Source organism: Pezoporus occidentalis, unplaced genomic scaffold (assembly GCF_034315485.1).
Source record: "Pezoporus occidentalis ecotype Australia unplaced genomic scaffold, CSIRO_AGI_Poc_V1 ctg38, whole genome shotgun sequence".
NCBI lineage: Eukaryota > Metazoa > Chordata > Aves > Psittaciformes > Psittacidae > Pezoporus > Pezoporus occidentalis.
Genome location: NW_026915702.1, coordinates 6,100,550 through 6,127,711, shown reverse-complemented (window position 1 = coordinate 6,127,711; position 27,162 = coordinate 6,100,550). Strand labels below are relative to the sequence as shown.

The 27,162-nt window shown below is 38.3% G+C and overlaps 1 protein-coding gene across 4 annotated transcripts in view; it reads left to right on the top strand.

Annotated features, from left to right (window-relative positions):
* Window positions 1–17,076, top strand: part of PHTF2 (putative homeodomain transcription factor 2) — a 67,856-nt gene extending 50,780 nt beyond the window's left edge. For all 4 annotated transcript variants that reach the window (XM_062632006.1, XM_062632007.1, XM_062632004.1 and 1 more), the window contains 8 exons: window positions 1,364–1,492; window positions 2,655–2,927; window positions 3,916–4,047; window positions 6,499–6,585; window positions 7,572–7,727; window positions 10,975–11,070; window positions 13,802–13,927; window positions 14,692–17,076. In XM_062632006.1, the coding sequence (XP_062487990.1) occupies window positions 1,364–1,492; window positions 2,655–2,927; window positions 3,916–4,047; window positions 6,499–6,585; window positions 7,572–7,727; window positions 10,975–11,070; window positions 13,802–13,927; window positions 14,692–14,712 (1,020 nt within the window). In that variant the 3' untranslated portion in view covers window positions 14,713–17,076. The remainder of the gene's footprint in view (window positions 1–1,363; window positions 1,493–2,654; window positions 2,928–3,915; window positions 4,048–6,498; window positions 6,586–7,571; window positions 7,728–10,974; window positions 11,071–13,801; window positions 13,928–14,691) is intronic.
* The last annotated feature ends 10,086 nt before the right edge of the window (window positions 17,077–27,162 follow it).

Sequence of the window (27,162 nt, the reverse complement as noted above, 5' to 3'; positions counted from 1 at the left end):
ACAAAGGATTGCCATGCAAGAGATGGTGGTAGTATTACCTAAGGAAAAGAATTTCAAAAGACAGGCTTTTTATTCATAACAGGTATTGGAAATGTTGTATTGCTTGACTATAAAAATCACCCCTTCAACGCTACAGAAAAACACCCAGAAAGAAACAGTAATTTGGATTTCATGCAGTCTTTGCTTTTGTGATTTAGTTTCAGTTCTTGTTACATTCCATGTAAACACTAAATTGGAAGCCTTACAAGAGGGAGTTGAATTGCAGTGTAGGCATTGACTTTGGTTTTCTGCAATTGAGGTTTTTTCAGTTTGGTAGTAGATTGTGGATTTTTGAGTTTGGCTTCTGGTGTTGATACTCCCTCTAGAGGGAGACCTTGGAAATCTGTGGGTAAGAAAGTCCTGCTACTAATATTTGCATTGTTTTAATGATGTAAATCAATTTTTTTCATCCAATGGAAAAAAGAGGAGATAATTGAATACTTAGAAGAATACAAAGATTTCAAATAAATACTGATGAATAAGGTAATAAAAGCTTTATTTTTCATAAATTATAAATTAAAATTAAAAAATAATATCATGCCCCAGCCCCCTTCCCCAGCACCACCACTTTCAGTAGTTTGATACACATAGTGATAGATGACCAGGCAGAGTTGGAGCAATTTTAATCATATGAATGGCAAAGGAGTAAGGCGGGGCTGAGGGAAGTCAGGAAATGGCTGCAGCAGAACCATTTCTTCAGATCCTTCAGTTCTCACTTGGCTCTCTGTTCGGAGTAAAAGTGCCTCAGCCATAAGTGCATTCAGTAGATTAGGCTGGGACTGCTTGGCTCTTCAAGCAGCGTATATTGATTTTACCCCTATCACAATCTCTGAGTCTTGCAGATACATTTAATATAGGGGGGCCTTCATGCATCAAAAGGGGATTGTGAATTACCTAAATATCATTAAATCCAAATTAAAAAAAATAATGGTTGGCCTTAGGCTTAACCTGAGAAGAGTGCTTTTCAGAATGTTTTGGGGAAAAATAATAGAAAAACAAAATATTCCATAAAACGTGGAAAAATTAAAGTTGGGTTATAAGTTTTCAAACCTCTGTCTTTGATAAGTTTGAGAAAAAGAAAAAGCCTCAAGAACAATAACACTATGAGAAAATGAAATATGAAGGACTGAGCTCTGTACTCACAGCATTTCTTGGAAAAGTGGATGATTTTGAGGACTGTTGTTAACATATAGTTGAAGTAAATGCTATATAACAGTATTTATGTTAGTCTACAGTATTTTTTGTCAGCATATTGCTGACAAAGGCATACTGACAAGACAGTAGGTTTTTTTCTCTGATGGAATATATTCCTTGTCTTTCCCAGAGTCATTTGCCTTGGATCCACAGTTTGAATCCAGGACTAGAAAAAATAAGTGCAATTGTATGGGAGGGTAATGACTGCAAGAAAGCAGATATGTCTGTGCTTGAAATCAGTGGCATGATAATGAACAGAGTGAGTATTCTTTCTGCTTTATGCAAATACTGTATTTAGGAGTTGAAACACTACCAGAAATAATGTTGTTTTGCCGGGGGGGGGGTTGGTTTGGTTTGTTTTTTTGTTATGTAACTATCTGTTATTACATTATTGTTCCATGGCTTGCATCACTCTCATTTACTTGTTACTAACAGATAAAAGAGCTACAAATCTTAAGTGTTGGGACAGTGAACTGTGTTTGCATTGTTACGTGCTTGCTAACATAGCCAATCTCTGTTTTATTGTTTCAAAGTGATACATGCTGTGAATATTCTTAATTACCTTCTTGCACTTTGCTTTGTTGAACTTCATGAGGCTGGCATTGGCCCACCTCTCGAGTATGTCAAGGTCCCTCTGAATAGCATTCTTTCCCTCCATTGTTATTAACTGAACCACATAATTTAGTGTCATGAGCAAACTTGCTGAGGGCACACTCATTCCACTGTCCATGTCTCTAACAAAGATGTTGAACAGGATCAGTCCCAACACCAACCTCACTGAATTGCTGTTGTGCTCTTTTCCAGTATAGACACCATAGGCATTTTGTAGAGTTGAACATCAAATCCTAGCATAGCTTAAGAAGACTGTCACTAATTCTGACAAGTTGATACTTACCATCTCCAACTTGTTAAAAGCAATTTGTTCAGATCTCTGTATCTAACTCAGAGACAATATAGTTTTGGGTGCACTCCACAGCAGAAGTAAATTCACAAAGCCGTAGCCAGAACAATAGAACTCCAGTCCTATCTGCACTCTTTGATTCCTTTAAAAACATGCAGCCTAAAAGCAAAATTACACATAGGAGCAACGTAGATGTAAGCAACGCAGTCTGATTGGCACACTTTGCTAATTCAGCATTAAATGAATTTTTAAGACAAGGATATGCAGTGGAGTCTGTTAACTGCAGTGTTGTTGGGTTTTTAAATGATTTGTCATATTTGGTTCCTGTGCAGTAAGTGCTCTTTGAGGACTTCCTTTTCTTAATAGTAAATTCTGAAGAAGCTTGGTTTGAGGTTTCATATAACTTATCAGGTCATAAAGTGTTCATTGTGATAGTAATACAATAACATTAATAATTAATTTATTGACTTAATTCAAAATTCCAGAGTTAAAAATCTACCTTATTTTCTTCTGGTTTCAGGTGAACAGCTATATACCAGGAATTGGTTATCAAATTTTTGGAAACGTCATATCTTTAATCTTGGGTTTAATGCCATTTGTCTTTCGACTTTCCCAAGCTAAAGATTTGGAACAACTAGCTACACATTCTGCCACAGAACTTTGTATGACTGCATTTGGATCAAATGGAGACGTTCTGGTTCTCTCAATGGTTATTATAAGTTTTGTGGTCCGTGTGTCTCTAGTGTGGATTTTCTTTTTTCTGCTATGTGTAGCAGAGAGGACATACAAACAGGTATGAACAGCAAAGCAAGAGGTGTCATTCAAAGCAAAACAAGGTTGAATGTTTATGATTTTTTTGACTTTTTGAGTATTTTTAACTTTTCTTCAGCACATTATGATACGTAGATCAGTAGTGACGAATACTTCAGTGGATTTACAGTTTAGGAGATAACTAAGTTATTGCAGTGGACTGAAGTCTCTGCAGAATCTCTGTAGCTAAACATTTGTCCTGGAGAGCATTTCTGAGGGAAAACTTTATTTCAGATGTCTGGGTCAATGCATTAAACCCATCTCATAAAGTCATGCTTCTGTTGGCCTCAGTTTTCCCTAAGGAGAAGGAGTTTCAATAAAAGAAGTCTATCAACTTCCTGTTTGTTCTACCAGTGTTTTTTCAAAACTTTCAGTTTAATTCAAAACAGTCCAGTCCAAAAGCTAGCCAAGAGCCCTGCTTAGGTGGTAGATCAGTCACATAGTTGGAGACCATGAAAGCTGCTATCTGGAGTAATACAGCTGTTCATTTACTGCTGCTTATTGCAATTTAAGCTTTGAAGAAAGTATCAATATCACTTACTAGCTGCAGAGTATACATACTGGTCTGCAAAAGAAAGACTTTCTTCTCTCAAATTGTAGCCAAAATATGTGACTTAATACAGTAAAATAGAATGAACCTGCTTCTAATAATAATTTCTGTTGGAAGGAACTTCTGTGATACAGGCACTCTCTAATGCAAATGATTTGCAAGTTTGATTTTCTCCCCATTTAAGAGCAAAGCAGATCTGTTATCTGAAAATTGGAGACAGGAAATCAAAGCGTAGCTAAATTTTGTCATTAGGATATGAAGACTTTTAAAACTTTCTAGTGTACCTCCTCTTTTTAGTAACATGCAATTTTTATTTCTGCACTATATTAACATATTTTAGTGCACACCGATACACTGTGCATTACTTTGACTTACTATTTTCTTTCCATTGCCCTTGAAAATCAATCTTGCTTGTCTGCAGAGGCTACTTTTTGCCAAACTTTTTGGTCATCTAACATCTGCCAGGAGGGCAAGAAAATCCGAGGTTCCTCACTTCCGCTTGAAGAAAGTACAGAATATAAAAATGTGGCTTTCTCTCAGGTCCTATCTAAAGGTAAAATAATGAGTATTTTTGCTACCACTTTAATATGAAATATCTCATATGCTGTTGATGGAAGGTTGGTATTATAATCTGAATTTTTCCTCCTGCGCGCTTGCCCCCATTGATGTACATGTGCCTTGTTGTCCTGAACCGAGGACACTTGTACACTTCGTTTCAGTAACTCTGGGTCAGCAGTGTCTGCAAGCAGCCAGATTGTGAGAAAGTGACTGCCTAGTTTTTACCTTGGAGTATAAGATGAGTGTGCTCAGAGTTGGGGTCTTGCCTTACTAATGCTAGCAGAAAAGTCTCTTGGGTGAATATGTTGGGTAAAAATGACCACTTGTAGTACAATACAGACAATACCTTAGTGTAAGAGCCTCATCAATTAGCATCATTAACACAGAAGGAATTTATGAAGCAAGACATTTTATGTGCATATTTGTGCTTTGAATGTATACATGCCCAAGTGTTATCTGCAGGACATTCTGCTCCCTCTGTTGTATGTTCAGTTCATATTTGAGTAATCTCTTTATATTTCAGTAACGATCTTTTCAAGACAGAGCATTTTGATGAGTCTTTGTGAAAGGGTCCATATTATCTAACTGAGGATTGGGTTGTTTTGTGTCCCTGTCCTCTATTTTTTGTCTGTGTTAGGTAGTACAGCTCTGATAAGCTGGTTTTTTTCCTATTTGTCTTCTGTAGAACCATTAGTTTTAGTGAGCAGCATCCGACAATCACTTGTTTGTGGAGGTAATTCTCTTAATGTGTGTCTATGCTTCTTTCCAACAGCAGTTAAGACAGGTTAGATGAAATCTGCTGTCAGTAGATTTTAGAAGTAGGTAAAAGATTACGAAAACATAAAGGAGTTCTGGCATGGAGACTGGAGCGTGTGGAAAGCAGGAACTATTAGCAGGCAAAATTTGTAATATAAAGCGCAATCTTAAATTTGAAAGATGCATCACTTCAAGAGGAATTGAGGTGGTTATGTACAACGCCCCCTGTGTTATGAAACTATCTGTTGGGGAGGTTGTAAAAAAGATGTACCCTTTAAACTTCGCATTTCAGAGACTTTTATCTTTTTCCTTCTAGTCTGTAATGTGTTGCTGAACGGAAAGAAAGGAGTATAACTTGGACAATAGAACGTAGCTTTGGTGCTTGAAAGACTGCATATGGTAGCATTGTTGTGGAGAGAGTGTCTTGCCTTCTTTCCTCATAACCACATCTATTTATTCCACCTTTTCTTATGCCACTGGAAACATTGTACAATTATGTGGCTAAGAAAAGAGCAATCAGAGTGGTCAGAGGCAGGTACAAAGGGAACTGAATCAACTCAAAAATAACCAGGCAAGAACAGTAATTTTCCCCTCCATCTGTTCCTTTTGGTTCACTGGGCAGCTCTGTAATGCTTGCTCTAGCATGAGGAAAGGAATGGAGACAAGCAGCTAAGGAGCCGGGCTGCCTTCTTGCAGTGGTACTGCTGGCATGTACTGGCATAGCATTTGTCCAAAATGTGCTTGCATATTACCTCCACCTATATATGTGCACCTGTGAAGATGTGAGCTGGGGTATATACACATCTCAAGTCTCACACAGGCAAAACACTCTGGCTCAGTACATAAGCAGTGCACGGAAAACTGCAGTAGTAATTTGCACTTAATTTCTTTTCAGTAGTTAGGCTTCCTATCTCTTTCTCCTCATTCCAAGGTTATATCTTGTATATGTACACCTCCCATTCTCCTCATGTTTATACAATTAGTAGCATGTCTGGAGTCCAAAGGTGAGAAATATATCTGTCATAACTTGTACATGTTTCAATGCAGCATGGATTGTTTTTAATTCTTTAATTAAAAAAAAGAGGAAAAGGATCAGTGGGTAGAAACATTTCATTGTAGTAAGTGAGAAATGGTTGCAAACAGTGAGGTTGCACTTCTCAAGACAAGTGTGTTTGTTCCTCAGTTTTCCTTCCTGTTCTGGGGGAGAGAATTATATTATTGCATCTACCACAATGGGACAGTAATTTACAGCTATGTTTTTTTTGTGTCAAAAAGAGGCAAGTAATGGAAAATACCAACCATGTGAAATCATATCTTGATATCCTGTTGCGATCTGGTGTCCAAAAATCTTTTGTTAGCCCTGGTTTGATACTTGGAGTTAAAACCCAGTGCTGTATCAAATTTGTAATGTAATTGAATACTGCTCATATCAAAGTTACTTTGCATCATGAAGGAGCTGGCTGAACAAGTGGTAAATAGTTACCTTTAAATGCTTGCATCTCAATCTCACGTGCCTTTAGGGTTTTCAAATGGATTAACATTATTTGGATCTAATATGGTGTTTGAATTTGGATTGCCAGATAACAAGCCATGATGAAACAGAGGTTCAAGGTGTGAATCTGACTGGATGTGCTAAATATCAACTCTGGGCAGGTTTTCACTTACATGTATGTAAATTCTCTATTTTCAGCGTCGAGGACCTCAACGCTCCGTTGATGTGATAGTTTCATCTGCCTTCCTACTGACTATCTCGGTTGTGTTTATCTGTTGTGCCCAGGTGAGGAAGTCCTACTTGTATGGTAACAACTATGACTTAAATAGTTTAGAAAAATATATTTGATTGCCTTTTGCATGGGGATTCCTATTAAGTTAGAAGACCACAGTGAAAAATCAAGAAGAGTTGTCACAGCTTTTCAGAAGATTAAGCTTCATTTTGTATTGTGCATTTTATCTACGTTACAGTATTATTCTGTAAGACCTAATAAAACTTACTGATAGCACAATTCCTGACATGCTGATATTATTTTCTAATTCTGTGTCCTCCTTCATTTTTTATTCTGGGTTTTGGAGCACAGGGTGTGTTTTTTCTAACATTTTGCATCAAAAGTTACTTTTGCAAAGACAGTTGAGATTGACCTCGGGTGATGGTTTTTTGAGAAACCAGGTTGTTGGCTATATTAGCCTGCCCTCTAGTGGAATATCTTTTAGTAAGCAAATATGTGCTCAAAGGGGATTTTTACTGCTTAAGATTTTTCTTTGAGCTTCTGTTTCAGAATACAGGGAAGCTTCTGTTGGCTCCTGTTTGTGTTTTCTCTCCACTTTCTTCCCTAGTACATGCTAATGTGTTTTCCTGGTAGCAGACTATAAATATTTTAATAAGATTATAATTTATCAATATCTCTTCTTGGATTCAGTTTTCTCCACAATTCAGTACATCTGATGGTATATTTTGAGGTTTTTTTTTCAAATATAGTGTCTTTGCAAGTTTGAGCATGAGGTTAAAATTGTCTTAGAGTGTATTTCTTCATCTATTGCTTGAGAGATCTGAAAAAAAGACCTGATTGAGCCTTTCAGAGCAAATCTGTTCTCAAACCTCACATCTTTGACACAGTGTTGATTTTAGAGTATGATTCAAAAATCTTCTATGCCTAACCCAATCCATATACTTGGGAAATTTTTCTTGGAGTTGAGAATATGTGTAATTTTCTTACATTGTAATGTAACTATTATTTCCAAGTAATTTTTTTTTTCTTTTGGTTTCAGCTGCTTCACATGCATGAGATCTTCCTTGATTGTCACTACAATTGGGAACTTGTAATTTGGTGCATTTCATTAACTCTCTTTCTCTTAAGATTTGTTACTCTTGGATCTGAAACCAGTAAAAAGTACAGCAATACCTCAATATTACTTACTGAGCAGGTGAGAATTTGTATAGACCTATATTATTATATCTAAATAAGTAATTCATCTGGTAGGTCTCAGGCATGCATTTTCACTCAAAGTGCTGGATGGGAGAGTAAAGAACTTGAAAAACCAAGTTACCCTCTATAAAGTGTGTCACTACTTCCACTCCAATAATTTTGACTGCTAGGTTGTGTGGATTACATATAGTCTCCTCTAGACTCCTTGGAAACTTTGACTTTCAGTCATCTGCCCAGCTTGGCTTTGGGTATGCATACTTTTCTTCTCGGGAATGTTCTAGTTAGCATTTGTTCTGCAGACTTCTCCCTCTGCTCTGCCTGGCACTGCTGGTAATTTTCTGAGCTAGGCATGTTGTGTTAGTGTTAGGTAAGAAGCAATCTCTTTCTGCTCAGGTTTCACAGTGGTGCAAAACACAGCATTCAGGACAAGGCAAATGAGCAGGTCAGATCTTCACAGGTTTCCTACAGGAAACATGTTCAATTGGAGAATAAAATCTTCCAAACTGTGTCACATCACAGGATGTGAAGCTTATGACAGGTGGTATAAATGACTGCTTACATGTTGTGCTCATGAGAATTCATCCTGTCTGTACTAAAGCTGATGAAGCTGAACACTGAGAAGGCAGTGTGCCCATTTACCTTGTTCTGAAAGCTGTGTTTTGCACCCCTGTGAAACCTCACATTGTTCCTGAGCCTGGAAAGCTTTGCATTATTCTGCTGATCCTTAGCAGAGGAACAGCATAATGTCCCAGTGAAGTTTGTCCTCTGGTTTTGGGATGAAAATGAAGGAAAATGTCTGGGATAAGGATTGGAAAAAAAATGTAGAGAGCAAGGTAACAGTGAGATAGAGAATGTCAGGCCTTTGTTTTGCTTTCTTAGGCTTTTATACTGTGCTCTTCATGAGAGTGTTTGAGGATTTCAGGCCAGCATGGACATTGAAAGAAGCACTCTCTCGATGTACTCAGAACTTAAAAATCAATTCAGAAAGTGCTATGTCACCAGACACGTAGCTTTGTAATGAATCCAGCTTATCCTGTTAAAAGTAATTTCCCTTAAAAATGCCCAAGAGCTTTATGAAATGAAAAGCAAAACAGAACTCACAATTGTTTCTCTGAAAATAAAAAGGATACATGTCACCCTGGGTAGAACTCATTTTGGACTGATTTCACATACTTAGCTGGATGCCACAGCATATTTACAGTGTTCTTGGAAAAGACTTGTGAAATTCTGACATTTTAGTCTTTCATGAGCCGCCTAGTCCAAACAGTTGACTAACACTCACAAAAAAATCTGATCTGAAAAAGCACATCTAACCTGCTGTCCTGGAAAATCACACATTAATGTTATTAGGCTTACAGAGAAAAGAATGAAGATTTGAAACAAAAAAACAAACTACGAAAAAACCCAAACCCAACCAAGCAAAATGACAAACAAGCCTCAACCCTCACATTCAATTTAGAGGTCTCACAGATAAGATAAAACTGCACATTCTGCTTTCTGTCAGCAGAGTTCCAGCTGCTTTTATGTGCTTTATATTCAACCTATGAATTTCATGATGAGGTGTCATGATAGGAAACTAACAGATCAGTCATTTTACATCAAAGGACTTTCTGACTGTATGCTGTTTGCCTGTAATTTTTCAATTTCTTCTGAAAGTGTTTTAAATTGATCTTTTAAATTAAATGCCTCAGAGGTTCTTTGTTGAGTAAAATACAACGTGTGGTCTGATTAAAGCTGTGTCTTGTCAGCTTCAAGTCTCAGAATAGTTATGGTAGGTCACAGTCAGACATGGTCTAACTCCCCTCCTGAATCACTGTTTGTTGTTGAATGCTGCTTTTTTCCCATAAATTAATGAAATCATAGTAACTGTTAAAACAGATTTGAGTCTTCCATGGGTTTATTAACTACCATTTTTTCAGAGTTGCTAAATAGAGCCTTTTTTCTTAGTTTATTCGTGTTTATATAGGCTTGAATAGTTGAAATCAGTAATTTTGTATTTAAAGATTGGGATCTTTTTGCCTATAAAAGCATAATTTAAAATGAAATTTTTAAGTTGAATGTGCTTTGGAATATGTTAGGCATAGTTATTTTTACTTTTTATAAGAAACTTACAGTGATCTTCTTAGGGAGATCTGATATTATTCAGTCATTTTGTTTAGATGTCTGTGGCCCTTATTTCAATAACCACCTTACAATGCACCTTAAGTTTGTAGCATCATATAGCATCACTTCCTTTCTGCAACTTCATTTGTGCACCTTGTCTGTCATTCAAAGGATTGCTTCTGCATATTGCTGAATTGTTCATTTTTAATTTTGTTGAAGGTTGTCATCCTAAAAGAAAAAGCTCACTGCTTTTCATAGAACCATAGAATAGTTAGGGTTGGAAAGGACCTTAAGATCATCCAGTACCACCCCCCCTGCCATGGGCAGGGGCACCTCACCCTAGACCATGTTGCCCAATATATATTTATTTTAATTTGCTTTTGTTATGCAATAGAAAAGAACAACTAGGCTTTGCCTGGTCTATGATATCAAAGGTAGGTCATTTGAGAATGAAAGCTGATGTTTCAAAATCGCTAGAAAGCCAAAAGAGAGCTAATATAGACTCTTAACTAAACATTCTCAGAAACAATGACCTAAAAAAGCCTGGATCACAGACGTGTTGCAATGATCAATATACTGTTCTACAGCCATGAAGAGTTTAATAATTTCCCAAATATTTCAAGGCTCTGGAAAGATTGATTTTCTGCACTCAAGGTGCTTGTGGAGTACTCAATTATACTAAAATCTTTTAAAAGAAATTACTCTTTAGCAGAATTATGCTTAAGCATTTCAGTCTATTCAATAACTTCTGGGGATTTTAAGCCTTGTAAGGTCTGCATACTAGTATAAAAACCTGGAAACATGTTGACAAACCACAGGCAGTTATTAAAGGAGGGAAAATAAATTATGCAAACCTTACATGTGTGGTGTTTTTTCTTGCTGAATTTGTAGATCACATGAAACTATTAAAGCTGTTGCTATAATAGTGTCAAATGTGAGGTTTTATATAGTAAAGCGCTGTAGTTTCCTATGGCACTGAGCCAGTATTTTTTCTGAAATATTAAAAAGGAAACAAAAACCTTACTTGCTTGGAGAAATATCATTGCTATTCTATTATATGGCTGCTGAGAAATGCCTTAAATATTTCCAAATGAATTCCTTTAAATTCCGAATCATTGATACTCATTTTTTATTTGAATCAGATAAACTTGTACTTGAAAATGGAGAAAAAGCCTAATAAGAAGGAGGAACTGACACTAGTGAACAATGTTTTGAAACTTGCTACTAAGTTATTAAAGGTAAGAATTAAAATACTATTACTGTATTTTATGTAACTAAGAAGCAGAATAAATTGCTTAATGAGTCACTTGTGTTACTTCTGCAGGCAGCACAGTATGCTTTGGTTTAAATCTGCTCTCTAGGTCTTTCACAGTGATGCTACTAGTTCATACACTAGTCTGTTATGTTTCTATCATTGATTGTAAATTACTGTTATATAGAAGTTTTATTCTTCAACAGTATATGAGCAGCATGAGAAAAGGTACTTCAGGATGGACAGGATGATGAACTCTTGGGAAATGTGATTTCATTGTCTGTTTTGAATGTTGATATCTGTTTCGAGCGATAGGTATGGAATTTTGCTGATAAATAGAAACTTTTTTGCATATGCAATACTATCCTCTTTGCCAGGTAACAGTATTTGGTGGGTAGAAGATATTTCTTCATGGTGAGAGAACATGAATGTTTTTATTACTTCCCATTTCTGGAATTCTGCAGGCAAAAAATCATCTAACCTGCACCCATCTGGAGCTAGAGGACAGACATGCTTAGGGCTTTTTTGAACTTGTTTATATCTCTGATGCTTAACAAAGCAGTGGTTTTGGTTCTCAGGAAGACACATTTGATCCTAAATTGCCTCTCCTGAGTTCTTCTTTCAAAGTCACCCATTTGTCCTAATTTGGGAAGCAAGCTGTTTTGTTCTTGTCTGGGAGTTTAATTCTTGCTCCAGAAATGTCTTATTCTCCTTCAGACTAAACATGTCCCTAATCCAAAACTTACTTAAGGGTTACCTGAATGCCAAAAAAGTGATAAATTTAAAACTCGAAAACGTTTTTAATTTAGGTTTGGCTTTCATAGACAAATAAAATCATTTAGATCTAGTATTCCTTGTGTGTTTTTACACTAAGATTGACAGTATATAACTTATAATTGACTAAACTGGGTTTTCAAAGAGGAAGCCAGTCCTAGCACAACAAAAAACCAAATTCCTGACTTGGCTCCCCACTTCTCCTGGCATCGTGTGTCCGTGCTTAGTCACTTCTGCTGTTGTGTAAACCATCTTTTAATTAGACTTGTCTAGCTTCAGCTCTCAGTATCTGGATATTGTTACACATGCTGATGTTATGGTAAAGTTCTTAGAGATGGTGGTGATTTGTTATTCTTGACTTCAGAAGTAAGGTAACAATAGTATTTTGACTGCTCCTTCAGGGAATCAACTTCTCTATTTAGTCCAGGATGGAGTGGTCATGTAAAACAGTTCCCCAGGAATGACCTGCAAATGTAAATGTATTTTCCTCCTCAGATAAATTTAGTTCAATCAGCACACCTCTTCCACTGTGTTTGAGTATAGCAAAACTGATACTGATTCCATCTGCAGAGATCCCTATCAGTAGATGGAAAGGCTGGATTGTCATACAGAAAACCCGAACCATCTTTCAGTGCCTCCATATACCTTTCTCTGCAATCAAGGCAATTCATGCCTGTTTAGAGAAACAGTTGTTTTTTTTTTTTTTGCGTATGGTATAGTGGTGCTTTAAGACCTTGCTGCCTCTTTCTACCACACACTGAATCCTGGTCGTTTACCCTGTTGGTTCCTGTGAGCCAAGGAGCAGTTCTTAAAATGAAGCTTAAACTCATTTTAGCCAGCTAGTAGCTGAAATGATGGACTGGGCAAATAGCCTAGACCAAGCAGAAAAGATACAGGGTACCTCATGAATCGAAATGTTTGTGTGCTGAGAACATAGGTAGGGTGAGACAGAGCTGCTGTTGGTGGCAGGATGCTGATCAACCCTTGGTATGATTCACTTCACTCTTTTTCGTGCTTTTCTCAGTGTTTTCCAAAAAACTCATGTTTTCCAGCAACATATTATTGACATGGCCTTTCCATGAGGAGACTTGGCCTATTTAACCAGGCTGTCACTTGATGACTGTGAGAATGTGCCCAAAAGTGAGATGGGATTTCCAAGCCACCTAGTATGAGCTGTAAATGAATTCTTGGTAGTTAACAGTCAACACAGTTGAGCATTTCAGGCCCAGTAGCTAAATGGATGTTTTTTTTTTTAATTTGGTTTGAATGGTTTTGAACCTTTCCTTTCACTGAAAACCAATATTATGTTGAAAATTCTATTTCCTTACTTCAATAGGTAAGATGAATCCAAAATCTAGAATCTTTTCCCTTAAAGAATTTCTCTGCTGTTCTTCTCAGAATCATGTCTATTATATCTTTTGTATTTGCAGCAGCGTTTTATACTGCATTACATCCAGATAAAAAGGTTGTTCACTATTATTTCACCTCTTTTGAAAGAAAAGCTCTGAAATTCTTCATTATGTAAAAAGGGTTTATAAGGTCCAGGATGTAATGCAGAAGAGGAATGAAAATGGATTTAAAGCTAGAAAATATGAATTACTAAAGCAGTGATAGTTGTTACACTTTATATAATCCATTTTTATATTTTAAAACTTATTTTTCTTCTTTTATTTGACAAATTTCTAGGCCAGCAAAGTTTGGGTGACTTTATGCACACGGTAATAAATGGAATTTATTATTCAGGCACCATCAATCAGTAGTCAGTTACTGTGAGAGGCATTTTCTTGTGCACTGTTATTTATATGCAGAAGAATAGGAGAATGTTTTATTCCACTATGACTTCAAGACTTCCTAAACTGTCTAATATCTCTCAATACCTATGTGGAAAAAAAACCCGTTGTGTAATTTTTGCTTTTAACAATGACATTGTTTTGCATTACCAGGAACTAGACAGTCCCTTTAGGTTATATGGGCTTACAATGAATCCACTGCTTTATAATATCACCCAAGTTGTCATTCTGTCAGCTGTTTCTGGTGTCATCAGTGACTTGCTTGGATTTAATCTAAAGGTAACTACTTGATAAGCATCCTTTTTTTTACCATGGTATGCAGAATGTTGTGATAGATGGATCATATGTTTTAGCCTAATGAATTCTTAACTTAATTAGAAGATTTATTGTTTGAGAAATGGTTATGAAATTTAAGCTTTATGAGAATAATAGTGATGTATTTGCCAAAGCATCCCTTCTAACTTTTTTTTTGCTTTTTTGTGGCTTCCTAACTTTGTTTATGACACATAATTACCAAGAATTCTTAGACATAAATACAGAGACATTTGTATACATGAGACCTTATTTAACTTTTCTTCATATCTCAGATCTGATTTCTGTCTTGAATTCCTTATTTTTTTGACTTTGTAGCTCCTTAAGGGGTGCAGAAAGATGCAAGCTATCCTCTTGCACTTCAGTAAAGTATTACAGTAAATAAAGTATTGCCATAACGAATCTAAGAGTGTCATTTTGTCATGGCTGAAGGACTGTCTCATTAGGTCCTACTCTCTGGCTCCCTGTGAACTACAAACTCTGGAAACTATTTCAGGATTCAGGTTATGAGGTGCGTTAGTTTCCACAAGCTTGTAGCACGAAGCCCTTCATTGGCCATTGAATTCTTTTACGTCTACCCATTTTTTTCATATTAGCAGTAAATGTGAAATTTATTAGATGCATCACAGTATATGCAGCAAATGCACTAAGAGGAAAACTGTAGTGGTATTGCAGTTCCGGTAAAAGGAAAAGCAAGAACTAATGTTCATTTACTGCTCTAACTTTTCCAGCTCTGGAAGATCAAATCTTGACAGTATATAAAGAAGATGAGATAACACAGTGTTAAAGAAAAGCTCACTGAATGACAAAACTGCCTCAAAGCAGCCCCTGACTCTGTATTTCAGATGCTACAACCTCTTCAAGGATGTCGTTTGAAAAATTGAAGTGTTTACATCTGACTGTCTTGTGCAATCTTTGTATTTATTTCATCTTCTCACTGTTTTTTGTTCATTTTAGTTGACATTTGTATTTTAGTTTCAAACTTACTTGTTTAGTTCTGGAAAAGGTCAGAGTTAGAAAAGGTCAAAAAACGTGTGTCTCAGAACTTGAAATCCTGGAAACTGCTTACACTAAATTAGTATATCTGTTGTTAAAGCTGAAGCCAATGCTGAATGTTTTTAGTTACAGTAACGCTATATGGAAGTCATGATTTTTGACAGTGTGGTAAAATTTAGAATATTTCATTTGCACCAATCATTTCTGAGGACAACATAACATTTATAGATGTTTGGTTGCAATAGAAAAAATGAGATATATATAAAAAACCCGTACTGACAATACAGTATGAAAGGTAGCAGAAATATTTTCTATTAATATTAGAAGCAAGTGGGAATTTTTAATATTTTGAGTAATTCCAGGATCTAAACTCATATAAGCTGCAGTTTAAATATCCTGGGATATGAATAAGGTATTATATAACAAGTCAACAAGTGCTCTTTGATAACACTTTTATTAGAGCAATAATTGTAAATGGTTACCATGCTGTATGATATTTTGATAAAATTACAATATTGTATTTATTTGAAATACTGGGCTGTCCTGCACAGCTCTGACTGTGCATGCTCAATATGTGCACTTTTTATTGTTACTTTTAATGAGAAACTTTATATATATATACATATAAATGTATATTAATTGGAATATATTATGGTGAACTATGGAGCAGTATATATTGTATGTTGAAGTTGAGTATTTAAACAGGTGGAAGATTTACTGGTGAAAGGAATGCTATGGATGACTGAGCATAAGACAGATAAGTGCTCTCCTCTTGTACACTATAGTATATGCCACTCATACCACATTGAAGTTTAAGAGCAGTTAAACATAGAAAACGAGTTCCTATGGTGCGCAGCAGAGCTCATGAAGCCTGGTATTCAGTAGATTTGAGTCTTCAAATAGCATCCTTCCTTCCCATTTATCCCCAGCAAGTGTCATTCCCTAGTGCTTTTGTTGCTGGGGTTTTCCCCCCCTTGGGTTTCCCACTTCTCCCTCTGCCTTCTATCCCTGTCTCCCACATAGACCAGTCATATTGACTTGTGGTTCTACAGTGTGACAAAACTAGATATTCACCTGTGTAGAATTAAGTTATTTGGAGCAAACTTTCCATCTACAAATTACTCTGGGATGATCAATACCACCAGGCACGAGTGTTGTTACATTTTATGTTTCTAAAATAGTGGCTCTATATTGAAAAATGACAAGTAGTTAGGTGGCAAGAGTCTGGACATTGCACTATGTTTGCTGATCTTCAGAATCTTGGAAGATTTGAAGTATTGTGTCTTAAACTTATGTGGTATAAAAATATTTTTATATATAAAGCAACACAAACAAGCATTTTGTATTTTATTTGCCTCTGTACTAATGTTTAATAATGACCAAAGTGCATTCTGGTGTTTGAAAGAATGTATTACCGGAGCTTTAAGAACATACTCTGTTTAGTTTCTCATGTGCAAACTTCAGCTGCATCTGATCTGTTTCTCCTTTCTCTGTTGTTTGATGTTGGGATTGTTTTTAAAAAAGTAAGTACATTTTATACACAGTTTTTTCCAAATTATGGTACAGACCTACACAGAACTTAATTTTGCACAAAATGTATTTTAAGAAAAAAAACAAACAACGTACAGCAGGAGTTGTGTGGGTGATAAAAGATAAGGCTTTTTTTGCCTTGTACAGCCTGTCACTAGTACAAAACCATTCTTTTTAGGATTATGTTTAGAAATGTGAAATGGTGAATTAAACGGCTTTCATTATGAGACAAAAAGGGAGGGAGGGAAAGCATTGCGGTTTTGGTTGTAACGATGTATACCTCAGCAACTAGCACTGTGCTGGATTGTTGCACTAACAAACGGCGGCTTGGGGAGAGTAAAAGATTTGTGAAATGGAATTAAAAATAATAAAAACCTTTATTTCCTACCATTAGGTATATTCATTATGTTACAAATGGGAGAGGTTTAGTCTCCATCCCTCAACATGGAAAATCCAGTATGAGAATAGAGGCAAGTAGAAATATGGCAGATCTTGCGTGTTAAGTGTTACTTTCTGGCACGTGTTTTGTAACTCAAAGTGTGATTAGGCTTGGAATAAAGCTTTCTATGGTTGATGGTAAAAGAAAAGAAGTGAATCAATGCGGTGAGCTATGTCTTTTAGTGATATCCAGCGTATTTCTGAGTCTGCCTGTTTTGATTTAAATCCGTATATTCTGTTTAAAGTATTTTTGGGAGAGAAATCCTGCACATGGAATGAAAATGATAGTTGTGAAAATTGCACTTCCTTGCAAGAACACAAACTTTCACTCACTTTTGGTTATGCAAAATAGTTTAATTTTATTAAGCCTGCTGGACACACAGGTGCCAAATAACTGTTTCTGTTTGAAAAATACTGAAACAGAATTCAGTCCTATTTCACCAGGATTTAAGGGATTAATTTCAATCACCATTTTGACTGTTTTGTTATGTCACAGGGTAGATTTCCATGTAAAAATCAAAATACAAGCTAGTGTACTTACTGACATCAAAGTGAAATGTCTCAATAACGTGTTATGGAATGTTTGGATAGAATTAATGCATGATAACTCATGTATTTTGTCTATTTGTTTACTGATTAGTGAAGCATTTTCTAGCAGAAAACTGTTCTATTAACTGCTTTCAAACATCCATTTTTATTAGCGTAATTTTGGCTTTTCCAAATCTTTGTTTTTGGACTTTAAACATGTTCTGCTGGTGGTATCCTCATGTCCATTGGTAACTGGGCAGCAGGTTACACTCCACACTCATGTTCCTTTGCTCACTTTCTAAACTTTCTCTTAATGTAGGCTGCTTACAGTTCAAAATTGCTTTTGATGGTCATGAAAGACACTAACTACACTTAGAAATTAACACCTTCGGAGAGGTTCTTTTCAACATTCACCTCACCGTGAATGTTATTCATGGTTTAAGTTTCCTTAGTCCAGACCCCATCTATGTCTAAGTACTTTTCTGAATGGTTATGGAGCTGAAGATGATGGGATCTGACTGATGCACTGTTTCTTACTGACTTGTTTCAGATTGTGTTCCATTTTTATCAGTCCTGAACTTCTGTAAACTGTCCCATCCAACAGAAAATCCTACATGGAATCTGAGCAGCTGCTGGTGTTCAGGCACAAATTCAGCATATGCTGAATATGTCCTGTGTCTTACACTGGCTGTTATGATTAGGAAGTCCTGGTACCTCCTAAAGACAGAGTTGTATTTCTACAGCTCATAGCATAGGCTAAATTTTCATGTATCCTCCCGAGTGCCACCTTTGGAATCTGAAGAGATGGAAGACCTTTCACAAAACCACAAGAAGTGAGTTTTATTGAGATTGTATCTGTGTGCTGCTTGCTTAATATAAGATTGCAAACCTATTTGTAAACCTGCGGTCTCTAGTAGGCTCCAGTGAACCATCCAGTGTGTAGATTACAGGTATTGCCAAAAGAGAAAAAAATTTTACAACCCCTTTTTTGTAAAATTACAATGTTATCTCAGCCTGGTATATACTAGAATAGAACAGCACCAGTTAGAGTACAGACACAATGCGGAAAGATACTTTAACAGCTGGATTTGTCTTTCATGTTATTTTCTATGGACCGCTGCTGCTGTCTTTACTGGGCACTGCAAACCCAAACGTATCCAACTTCCCTGTTGGAGGCAAAAGAAGGCAAAAGGCTGTTGGTACTGCTGGTGTATGCGCTGCTGCCTCCTTAGGCAGACTTTGGTTACCAGTTTCTCAGTAGTGAATTTGCTGTGATGCAAGAACAAACTTCGGAAGAGAAGGATTGCATCATTCTTTTTTCTTAGTCCATAGAGCAGTCTCATTTACTGCGTGACTGCACAATATCTGTATTGGTACAGGAGATGGAGGAGCAAATCTTTTAGTCATGAACAGCAACCAACAAACTGTATGGGGAAAGCAGTCGGGTTTTCTTGCAGTGTCATTCCTTGCAAGATAACAGAGGAAATCACCTTGAGAAGGTGCCCATGTTGTTTGTTTTGCTTTGCATAAAATCCCCCAGAGCACAACAGTCTTCACTCTCCAGCATTTCTGCACATCCTGCTGGCCATACCTTTGTCTGTGGCCATACGCTTTCCGTAGGGTCCATTGACCTGTGCTTCAGGTGTTTGAAAGTTAGATGCTGAATTGGCCCAAGGCTTCCTTTGCAGTCACTAGAAACACACATTTGCCTTCCGAGGGGGATTCTTTCAGTTGATACTTGATGCTAACTGTGATCTTCTGGGATATTTCTTTAAGAGTAAAAGGAAAATAGTGTGGATAATTTAGAATCAGATGTGGAACTTTCAGCCACCTAGATAAGGGTGGTTTAATTGTATTTTGCTGTTTTATTCCACATTGAAGCCTTCAGTGTTTACAGCTGCATGATTAGTTCAGGATTGACCCTGGAAGGCAAGGCATCTTTTTCTATTTTTGTTGTTATTATTTTATTGGTTTGCTATTAGAAAAATAAAGATTTCCAAATGCAAATTCCATAAATCCACACCAGCACTCTGGAGGTCTCCTCTAAGCTGCAGTACTCAGCTGGTGAACTGCCCACCTCTGTACAGCTCTTCTTGCATCCTGGAGACAGCACAGAGCAGGCATAGCAACAGCACTGAAAATAGTCACAGCCAGCACCACAGTAACTGGTGTACCCCTAGAGATCTGCTGCTTTATTACTACAGTGAGTGAATTGAAGGCTGGATAAGATCAGCTCTACACTCTACATGCTCATGGGGAAATGCTGCTCCGGTTGTTTGCAGGGAGTTGTGCGGGTAGCACTGCTTTCATTCTTCACCTGTTATGTTGAAAATCCCTTATGGCAATGCCGCTGCCAGATGTGAAGATGTGATGCCACCAAGCTCTAAAACCCATCCAGAAACACAGAGTCCTCCCTGTTTGGCAGAGATCCTCTGTGCAGAGCAGACACTGCAATGTGTGTTCTCCCAGCAGCTGGAGTCAAGGGTACCCTGTGCTCAAAACAAGTAGAGGTGACAGGCAAGGCTTTCCGTATGTCTCCTATGTTATCTTTGGGCTGTAGTTTTGCAGCTGAGTCAAAGATACTCCTAGCAGGCCTTCACAGGCTGGCCAAAGGATGTTTGCAGGGCTTGAGGAGGGCATTTTACCCTTGTCCTCCAGCAAGGCACCCTGGTTCCAGTCTTTTGTAAACCCATGCTATGAAGTTAGACTGCTTCTCAGTGTAATTGTTAATTCAGTTATTCACCTGGCTTGTGTGGATGGCAGAAGTAACTCCATGATGACTGTTGGAGGCAGGCACTGGAGCCCTGTGTCTGTAACAGGCTGTTCACCCCCCAGCACTTGTGCTGTTACTGGGAAGACAAGCACAGCAGGAAGAGTGAAATACAATATTTAACCTGCATCTCTCACCTGCCCTTTGCTCAATGCCTTTTAAAGTAGCTCTTGATGAAAGATAACCAGCTCTGAATATAGTGAGGTGAGCCTATCGCTGCTCTTACAAATGTGAATGTCACCATGGGACAAAGTCTCTCATGGGTCTTTTGACTTCAGTGCTGTAGAGAGCTCTGACTGTTCGAGCTCTACATTTGTTTGTGCTACGATTTGTTTTCACTGCTCATCAAGCTGGCTTAAACAATTCCCTCTCCTCCTGAGTGCAGCTGCACACTTTTGCTGCCATGCTGTTTGCTACTCCAACCCAGTTGTGGTTTTCTTTTAGCATGATTTATTTCAGTGGTGTTTATGCCATGAGTGTTGGTACTGATACAGCTGCACAACCAATATACTGCAGTTAGGGAGTGGAAAAATGAAGCTGGCTTTTTAGCTGCAGAAAACATATTGTGTAGCTACAAACAATAGTGATCACTGGCATCAACCTTGGAATAAATAGGAGCCATTGGAGCTGTTGGAATGGGATTAATTCCCTTTGTGTGTAGACTGGAATTGATACATTGAATGCAAATAATGTAGATGGCCAACAATTTTGGCCTTGAGGTGACATAACGCTGCAGTTAGAGGCTGCCAGTATTTACTATTCTTTTACACACACACACGGGCACATTGTGCATTTCAATGGCACCACAATTCCTGGCTTTCTAGGCAAAAAGAAAAAAATTAGAAATTCGTGGTATGTGGAAGAATAATTCTGCAATAGTTATTATAACTTGGAGGAAGCAACAGATGTTTCACTTGTTGCTGGAACGCTCTGAAGGAGAGATAATTCTCCAAGCATATTGAGTACATGCTAATCAGAAACATTTTTCTCTGTGCAGCAGCATAATGGTATTCTTCAAAATGTTCTTTGTGTTAGCTTAATAGTGCACAGAAAAAGGGTGCCCTACTGGGATGTGCATAGCAGGTTTTCCCACTACCTTTATATTTGGTTTCTTTCAAATGCTCTTCACTGGGCCAGTGACCTTTCTTAGGAAAACAAAAATGGCAGAATTGATGATTAATGCTTGAAGATACCATTAAAAAAAAAGTTCTAAAATCTAGTTTTGCTGAAGATAAAGTTGATGCTTTGTTACTACTGATGATGAAAACTTAGCACCTGGAGCTGGGAGGTGGGGAATATACTGAGAACCGCAATGCCCTTTTCTTTGGATCTGATCTTTTGAACCAGCTCCTTCTACCAACACCTGTGACTTCTACTCATCGAGATACCAGCCCAGCTCTACAACGGTAGTAGTGGTCATTGCAGTACTGGAGAATAGTGTAGGTTAGACAGTTTGGGTAATGGTTGTGGTATCAAACATTGAAATATTTCTACTGACCCTAGATGCAGACAGACAGGAGAGGATGCAAAGGATGGCCATGCAGAAGATCAAAGCATTATTACAATCTGCCCTATTAGGAAAGAGTGAAGGAGTTGGGTGGGCTTCCATGGCTACGAGCATGAGGAAGGAGCAGATACCATGTAGAGGGCTGACATTTGTTTCAGAAAGAACCCTGGAACGCTCCACCCTCTTGTTAGTGTATCAGAGATAGGTGCATTTCTTGCTTTTCTCTATTTGCAGCATTAACAGTAATGCATCTCCAGGTACTTGTGCCATGTACTAAAACATATGGCAAATTGCTTGCCCATATGGGTTCGAAGAGCGATGTGTGTTCGGCAGATTAAACCCCAGAACAATCAGAAGAGCTTTGCATTCCAAGCTGGAGAGCATGGCAATCATCTCACATTGTCTAGACTTTCCTCTCTCTGTCATTTTTACATATTTTGCAGTGATTACATTCATTTCCTCTGGCATCCTTTCTGCCAAGATCCATCTGCAACTTAGAATCAGTTAAGATAGCTTTTCATATTCATGATATTAGTCACTGTGAGCATATTTGGAGCAAGCACTTCTGATGCCCCCATCCATTTTTGTTACAGTAAATTAATCCCATTCTGGGAGGCTGATGGAAACTGTTTTTTTTTTTTAATTCCTGTATGCAGATATCATAAATGAAATGAAAAAAAAAATAATCATGAAGGCAATGCTTTAAAATAATGATTCATCTCATTTTTCTTAGAAGATGTATTATGAGACAGATATGACAGAGAAAACTCATTACTTTGGCTATAAAAATGTATTGATTTAAGGATTGTGTCACAATAAAAAATGAAGAAAAACTTGTTACAGGGTAATTTTTGTTAGAAACTAATGAAAAAACAGTTCTTGACTAGCTGGAATTAGGGGTTAATATTCCCTTTTTCAGTTTGCTGATGTTGATGGGTTTGTAAATGATTTCTGACAAGTTTTGAGTAATATTGCATATATTAGCAAGCTGTCCATCAGCAGGGGAAGGAGAGTGCCTAGATAACGGTGAAACCTCCTAAGACGAGGAAGGGCTGAAAGGTAGACTTTAATCAAAACCTCCAGATTCCTTGTGCTTCATCAGCTAAGGGGAATATTCTCTTAACTGAAAGTACTGATTGAGTTGTACTTTCCTTGTGCCTTGGGCTGAAGCTAAACCCCTTGCTCTCAATCACTGCTTTCCAAAGTAGGGAGCAAGGGAAATTTGCCTTTAAGTTTTTATTGCCTTAAGGTTTTGGCATCAATTTGTCAAGCAGACAACATTTCGGTACAGGCAGGAGCTTGGTGGGTATTTGTATTTGGGGAGTGATGAGCCACTGTACAGGTGCTATAGATCTTGCAGCTGTACTGTGCACATCCCTCTCCCAAATTCTTCATGTGTATGGCGCTGTCCTTGAGTTGAACGTCTAGGAATTGATCTGGTTTGGCTCATGCAATTGCCATGTATGTTGCCATTTGAGCAGATAGTTCACTTTCTTTAAGCTGTCATTCTAGTCTGACGTGAGACTTGGGAAGCTGCTGTGATTTGAGGGGTGCTTTGGGTCAGCAGAAAGGCACCCACCTGAGTATTCAGCACAGTCCTGCAGTTTCTGCAGGGCTTTGTGCTGCTCCTCATTTCATCCCTGGTGCTGCCCCAGTGTCACACACTGCCACCCATGTGCCTGCTCTGCCCTGTGTGCCCAAATGTGTATGTGTCTGTGTATAACTTTTTCCTCCTTAATTTTAAAATTATTCTTTCTGTCATTTTACCAAAATCGGTGTTTATGCATGTTGCAAACCTGTACTTATTCCCCAGCCTGGCCCTGGCAGAGCTGCAGAACAACTGCGCCTTCACAGCCATGTAAGGAAACCGGGCCCTTAAAGCTGGTAGGTGATTAAGCAATGAATGGTGGACAAGATTTTGTCTGCAGATCACTGCTGTGATTTGCACAGCAAGGCTGCTCCTCATCCTCCAGTGCAACGCCATGCCTTTACCCCAGCTCAGCCCAGTGCTGCCCACTCCAGCTGGGGTGCTGAGCTGCTCTGCTCCATCCTGCCTGCAGATGGTGACTGAAAACTGCATTTTGAAGGCACTGATATTCTGAGTGCTGCAGTTTGCTTCCAGACGGCAATTACTCATCCCCTGCAAGCCAAGCCCTGCCTCCTCCTGAGACCTGCGTTCCTTGAAGAGGGGTGTGTACTGTTTAAAGAGCAGCAGTCATTCCCCTGAGCTGTCTTCCTAGGTCTTCTGCTGAAAATCAGAAGGAACCTGAAGGACCAGCAATAGATATAATTTATCAGTGCAGACAGCTGTAAGAATTGGCTCAAATGTATGCAACTACATACAAATACACACACATATGCATTTTGTTTATGGTTTATGTATCAAATAGAAAATACTAGATAAACAAAACCATGGCTGGAGTTACCTATGCTGGGGCGCAGGGCAGCAGGGGAAGGCAGCTTGCAAGCCTGCTTTTGATTCTCCATGAATAGGTTATTTGGGCTGCGGATGATGGAGCTTGCATTTGTTACACTGATAATCAGAGATGGCTGCTGTGCATCATGCTTCTTAGCTGAGGCAGAGTGCTGTGTGACTGTGGTTATGCATATTCCATGGCCGGCTCAGCCTTGGAGATAGAGTGGCAATGCATAACCAAGCCACCCCGGTGGCTTGTCTGGACGTGTCCATGTCTCACTATGCAGGGCAGTGCTGCAGCAGTCAGCACCCCGCAGTGAGTGTGGTGCTTTGGATGGGGCAAGTCGACATATCTGCATTCCAGAACGTGCTGAAATCTTCCATGATATGTAAGAATTACTTGTCCTTTTGTAGAGACTTGAAGCAAGGGACTCAGCACTACATCTCTGGCTTTAATCTTCCTCGTAAAAGGCTTGAAGTGCTCAAGTAGCCCAGTACTCGCTGGGAGTGCTTCCTCCACGCTGTAATAAACAGAACAGTTGATTTCTCTTCCAGGTGTTAGATGAGATCCTGTCCAACCTGAAATCGGGGGTTTATGTTTGATTTCAGTGGAGCCAAGCTTCCGTTTTTATTTCAGAGGGAGTTTGCTCTGATTTATATGATTAAGAGTTCTATAAAACTTAGTCTTGTAAGGATATGTTTTTTTCCCTTAAAGAGCTTCCCAAGCATGGAGGGTCAGGCATACCCACAAGTTATGTCTCTAAGATGAGGGTGGTTTTGTAGCTGTAAGCAGTAATATTGATAAACAGGGAGAAAACCATGACAACCTTATGCTGCCTTTCACCCCGCTAGGAAGAGCCTGGAGAGCAAATACGTGAAGGAGAACATGCTCAGAAAAACATGAACACCTAAAATTGAGACGCCCAGTGCAACTTTCATGTGTGGAGGGAGGTGTGTGAAGCAGGTTACGGCCACTCTGAATAAGAAAACTCTGTCTTGAGTTGTCCCTTATGTGTTTCTCTCCCTAGGTTTTCAGATTGAAGGCTTATAAACACTGCTTGTTTATGCTTGCAGATCACTGGTATGTAGGTAATTTAAGAAATATTCAGATACACACAAGTCTTTTTTGTGTTCATGTTACAGAAGAACAAAGAATGAGCAAGGTGGGAGCTTTGCTTCAGCTTCCACAAAGAGCTGCTGCAGGACAACGGCATTATGATACTTGTGCTGCAGTGGCCTTCAGGTTCCTTAGCTGGACAGAAACCCCACGTTCATCATTGGTTCTTTAAGGTTTGTGAGTCTTGGCTTTACTGTACAACATATGTTTTTCAGGATGTAGGCCTCCAAACTCTGGTGGTGTCAACCGTCCTCATCCCAGGGGAATGGTGTGCCAGAAGAGCCTGCTGGGGCACAGGCTGCCACAGATCATCCCACACAGTTGTGCTCATGAACACTGATCTTGTGACTCACCCCAAAGTCTTTTCCTTCCATTCCTAGCTCCTTGGTGTCTCCAAGTTCCCACCTGCATCACCTAGTCTGAGTTTTACAAGCTTCACAATGGCTTTTCTTGTTAACTACTGGAACATTTCCATCACTTTGTTAGGTTTTACAGGCTCCAGAGAGACTGAATTTCTAAAGCATTTTTTGTTGAACAGCCAAATTTCAAGTCCCAGCTGGCTCTCCAACTTGTAGTCTCACTTCACCAGCAGTTACAGCCTTTGATCGTCAAATTTCTATTATGCTACTTGATTAAAGGTATTCAGAACTCAAGGTAAGAGCAGACAGAGATTTACATTTGAAGTGATTTATTAACCTGCTGTAATTTAAGGTCATGCTAGATTCAGAATATTGTTAGTCCTTAATTTCTGTCTCTCTTTGTACTATCTGGTAATAGACAACTAATGTTAGTTTAATTCAAAGGGGTTTTGCTTCCTTAGAGGAAACATTGAAAGGAAATAAAAGTTCTGTAGTTGGTAAAAGGGATTAGGAAAAGAAGTCCTTTTGAATTCCTATCTCAGAATCTCTAGGCTACAAACACAACTGATTAAGGTATCATCCAGGTAGGAAATAAGAAAATTACCTCCAGTGTGTCCCAACTCATACAGTGCCTTTTTGTCACCCGCTGAGTAGCAATGGAGCTTCAAACTGAGCTGTGACTGATGCAAATATATTGTAACTACAGCCATTCCCTTGTAGTGCTACAATCTCCTTTTTTCCTTATGGTACGAACAATCTGGATGGGTTAATTCTAGTATGGACAAACAGTTCAGCTATGGTGTTCAGCATATCATGACCATAACATCCTGCTCTTCTACCAATGACACTGTATGGTGCAGGGGGCATAATAACTGTAATTGCTCTGTTAACCCTAAACATCCTTCAGAAAACAGGAAGTTAAAGAGCATCTTGAGATTCAGGCATAGCACAGACTGTCTGCTAAGCACTCTCAGTTCATTGTTTTTCATGTGGGTACCTTTTATTTCTCTGAGAATAGCAGAATCATTTCTTTGGAAAAAGCCTAGAATGTGTAACAGTAATGTAGATATCTAAACTTGGATAAGATAGATCCTGTTCTGCATCTGTATCCCATTAGTCTCTGAGGCATGGACTGAACTTGGAACACCAACATTTCTGTTCCCAATCATTGATTCTTGATGATGACCTGCTACGCGATAGTTGTCATGATGGAAGAAATAGGAAAACTCAAAAAAAGTGGAAAATTAATTAAAAATGCATTCCATAATGAACACACGGAGAAGAAATTACAGATATTCCTGGTTTAAAGCCTTGTTGTTGTGAAATTGACCCTAGCTGGTTAGGCTGACCAAACACCAAGAGGATACCATCCTGCAGGAGGTTATTTCCTCTCTGCCAAAGACTCAAAGTTTGACTTTTTTATAACTGGATTTTGTCATACTATTTTTATAGGTTTACATAGTTGTAGTATGCTATTTATGGTTTATATCCATTGGGATACTTAGGCTTCAGGTCAGTCTATGTAACTGTGTTGCTGTGAT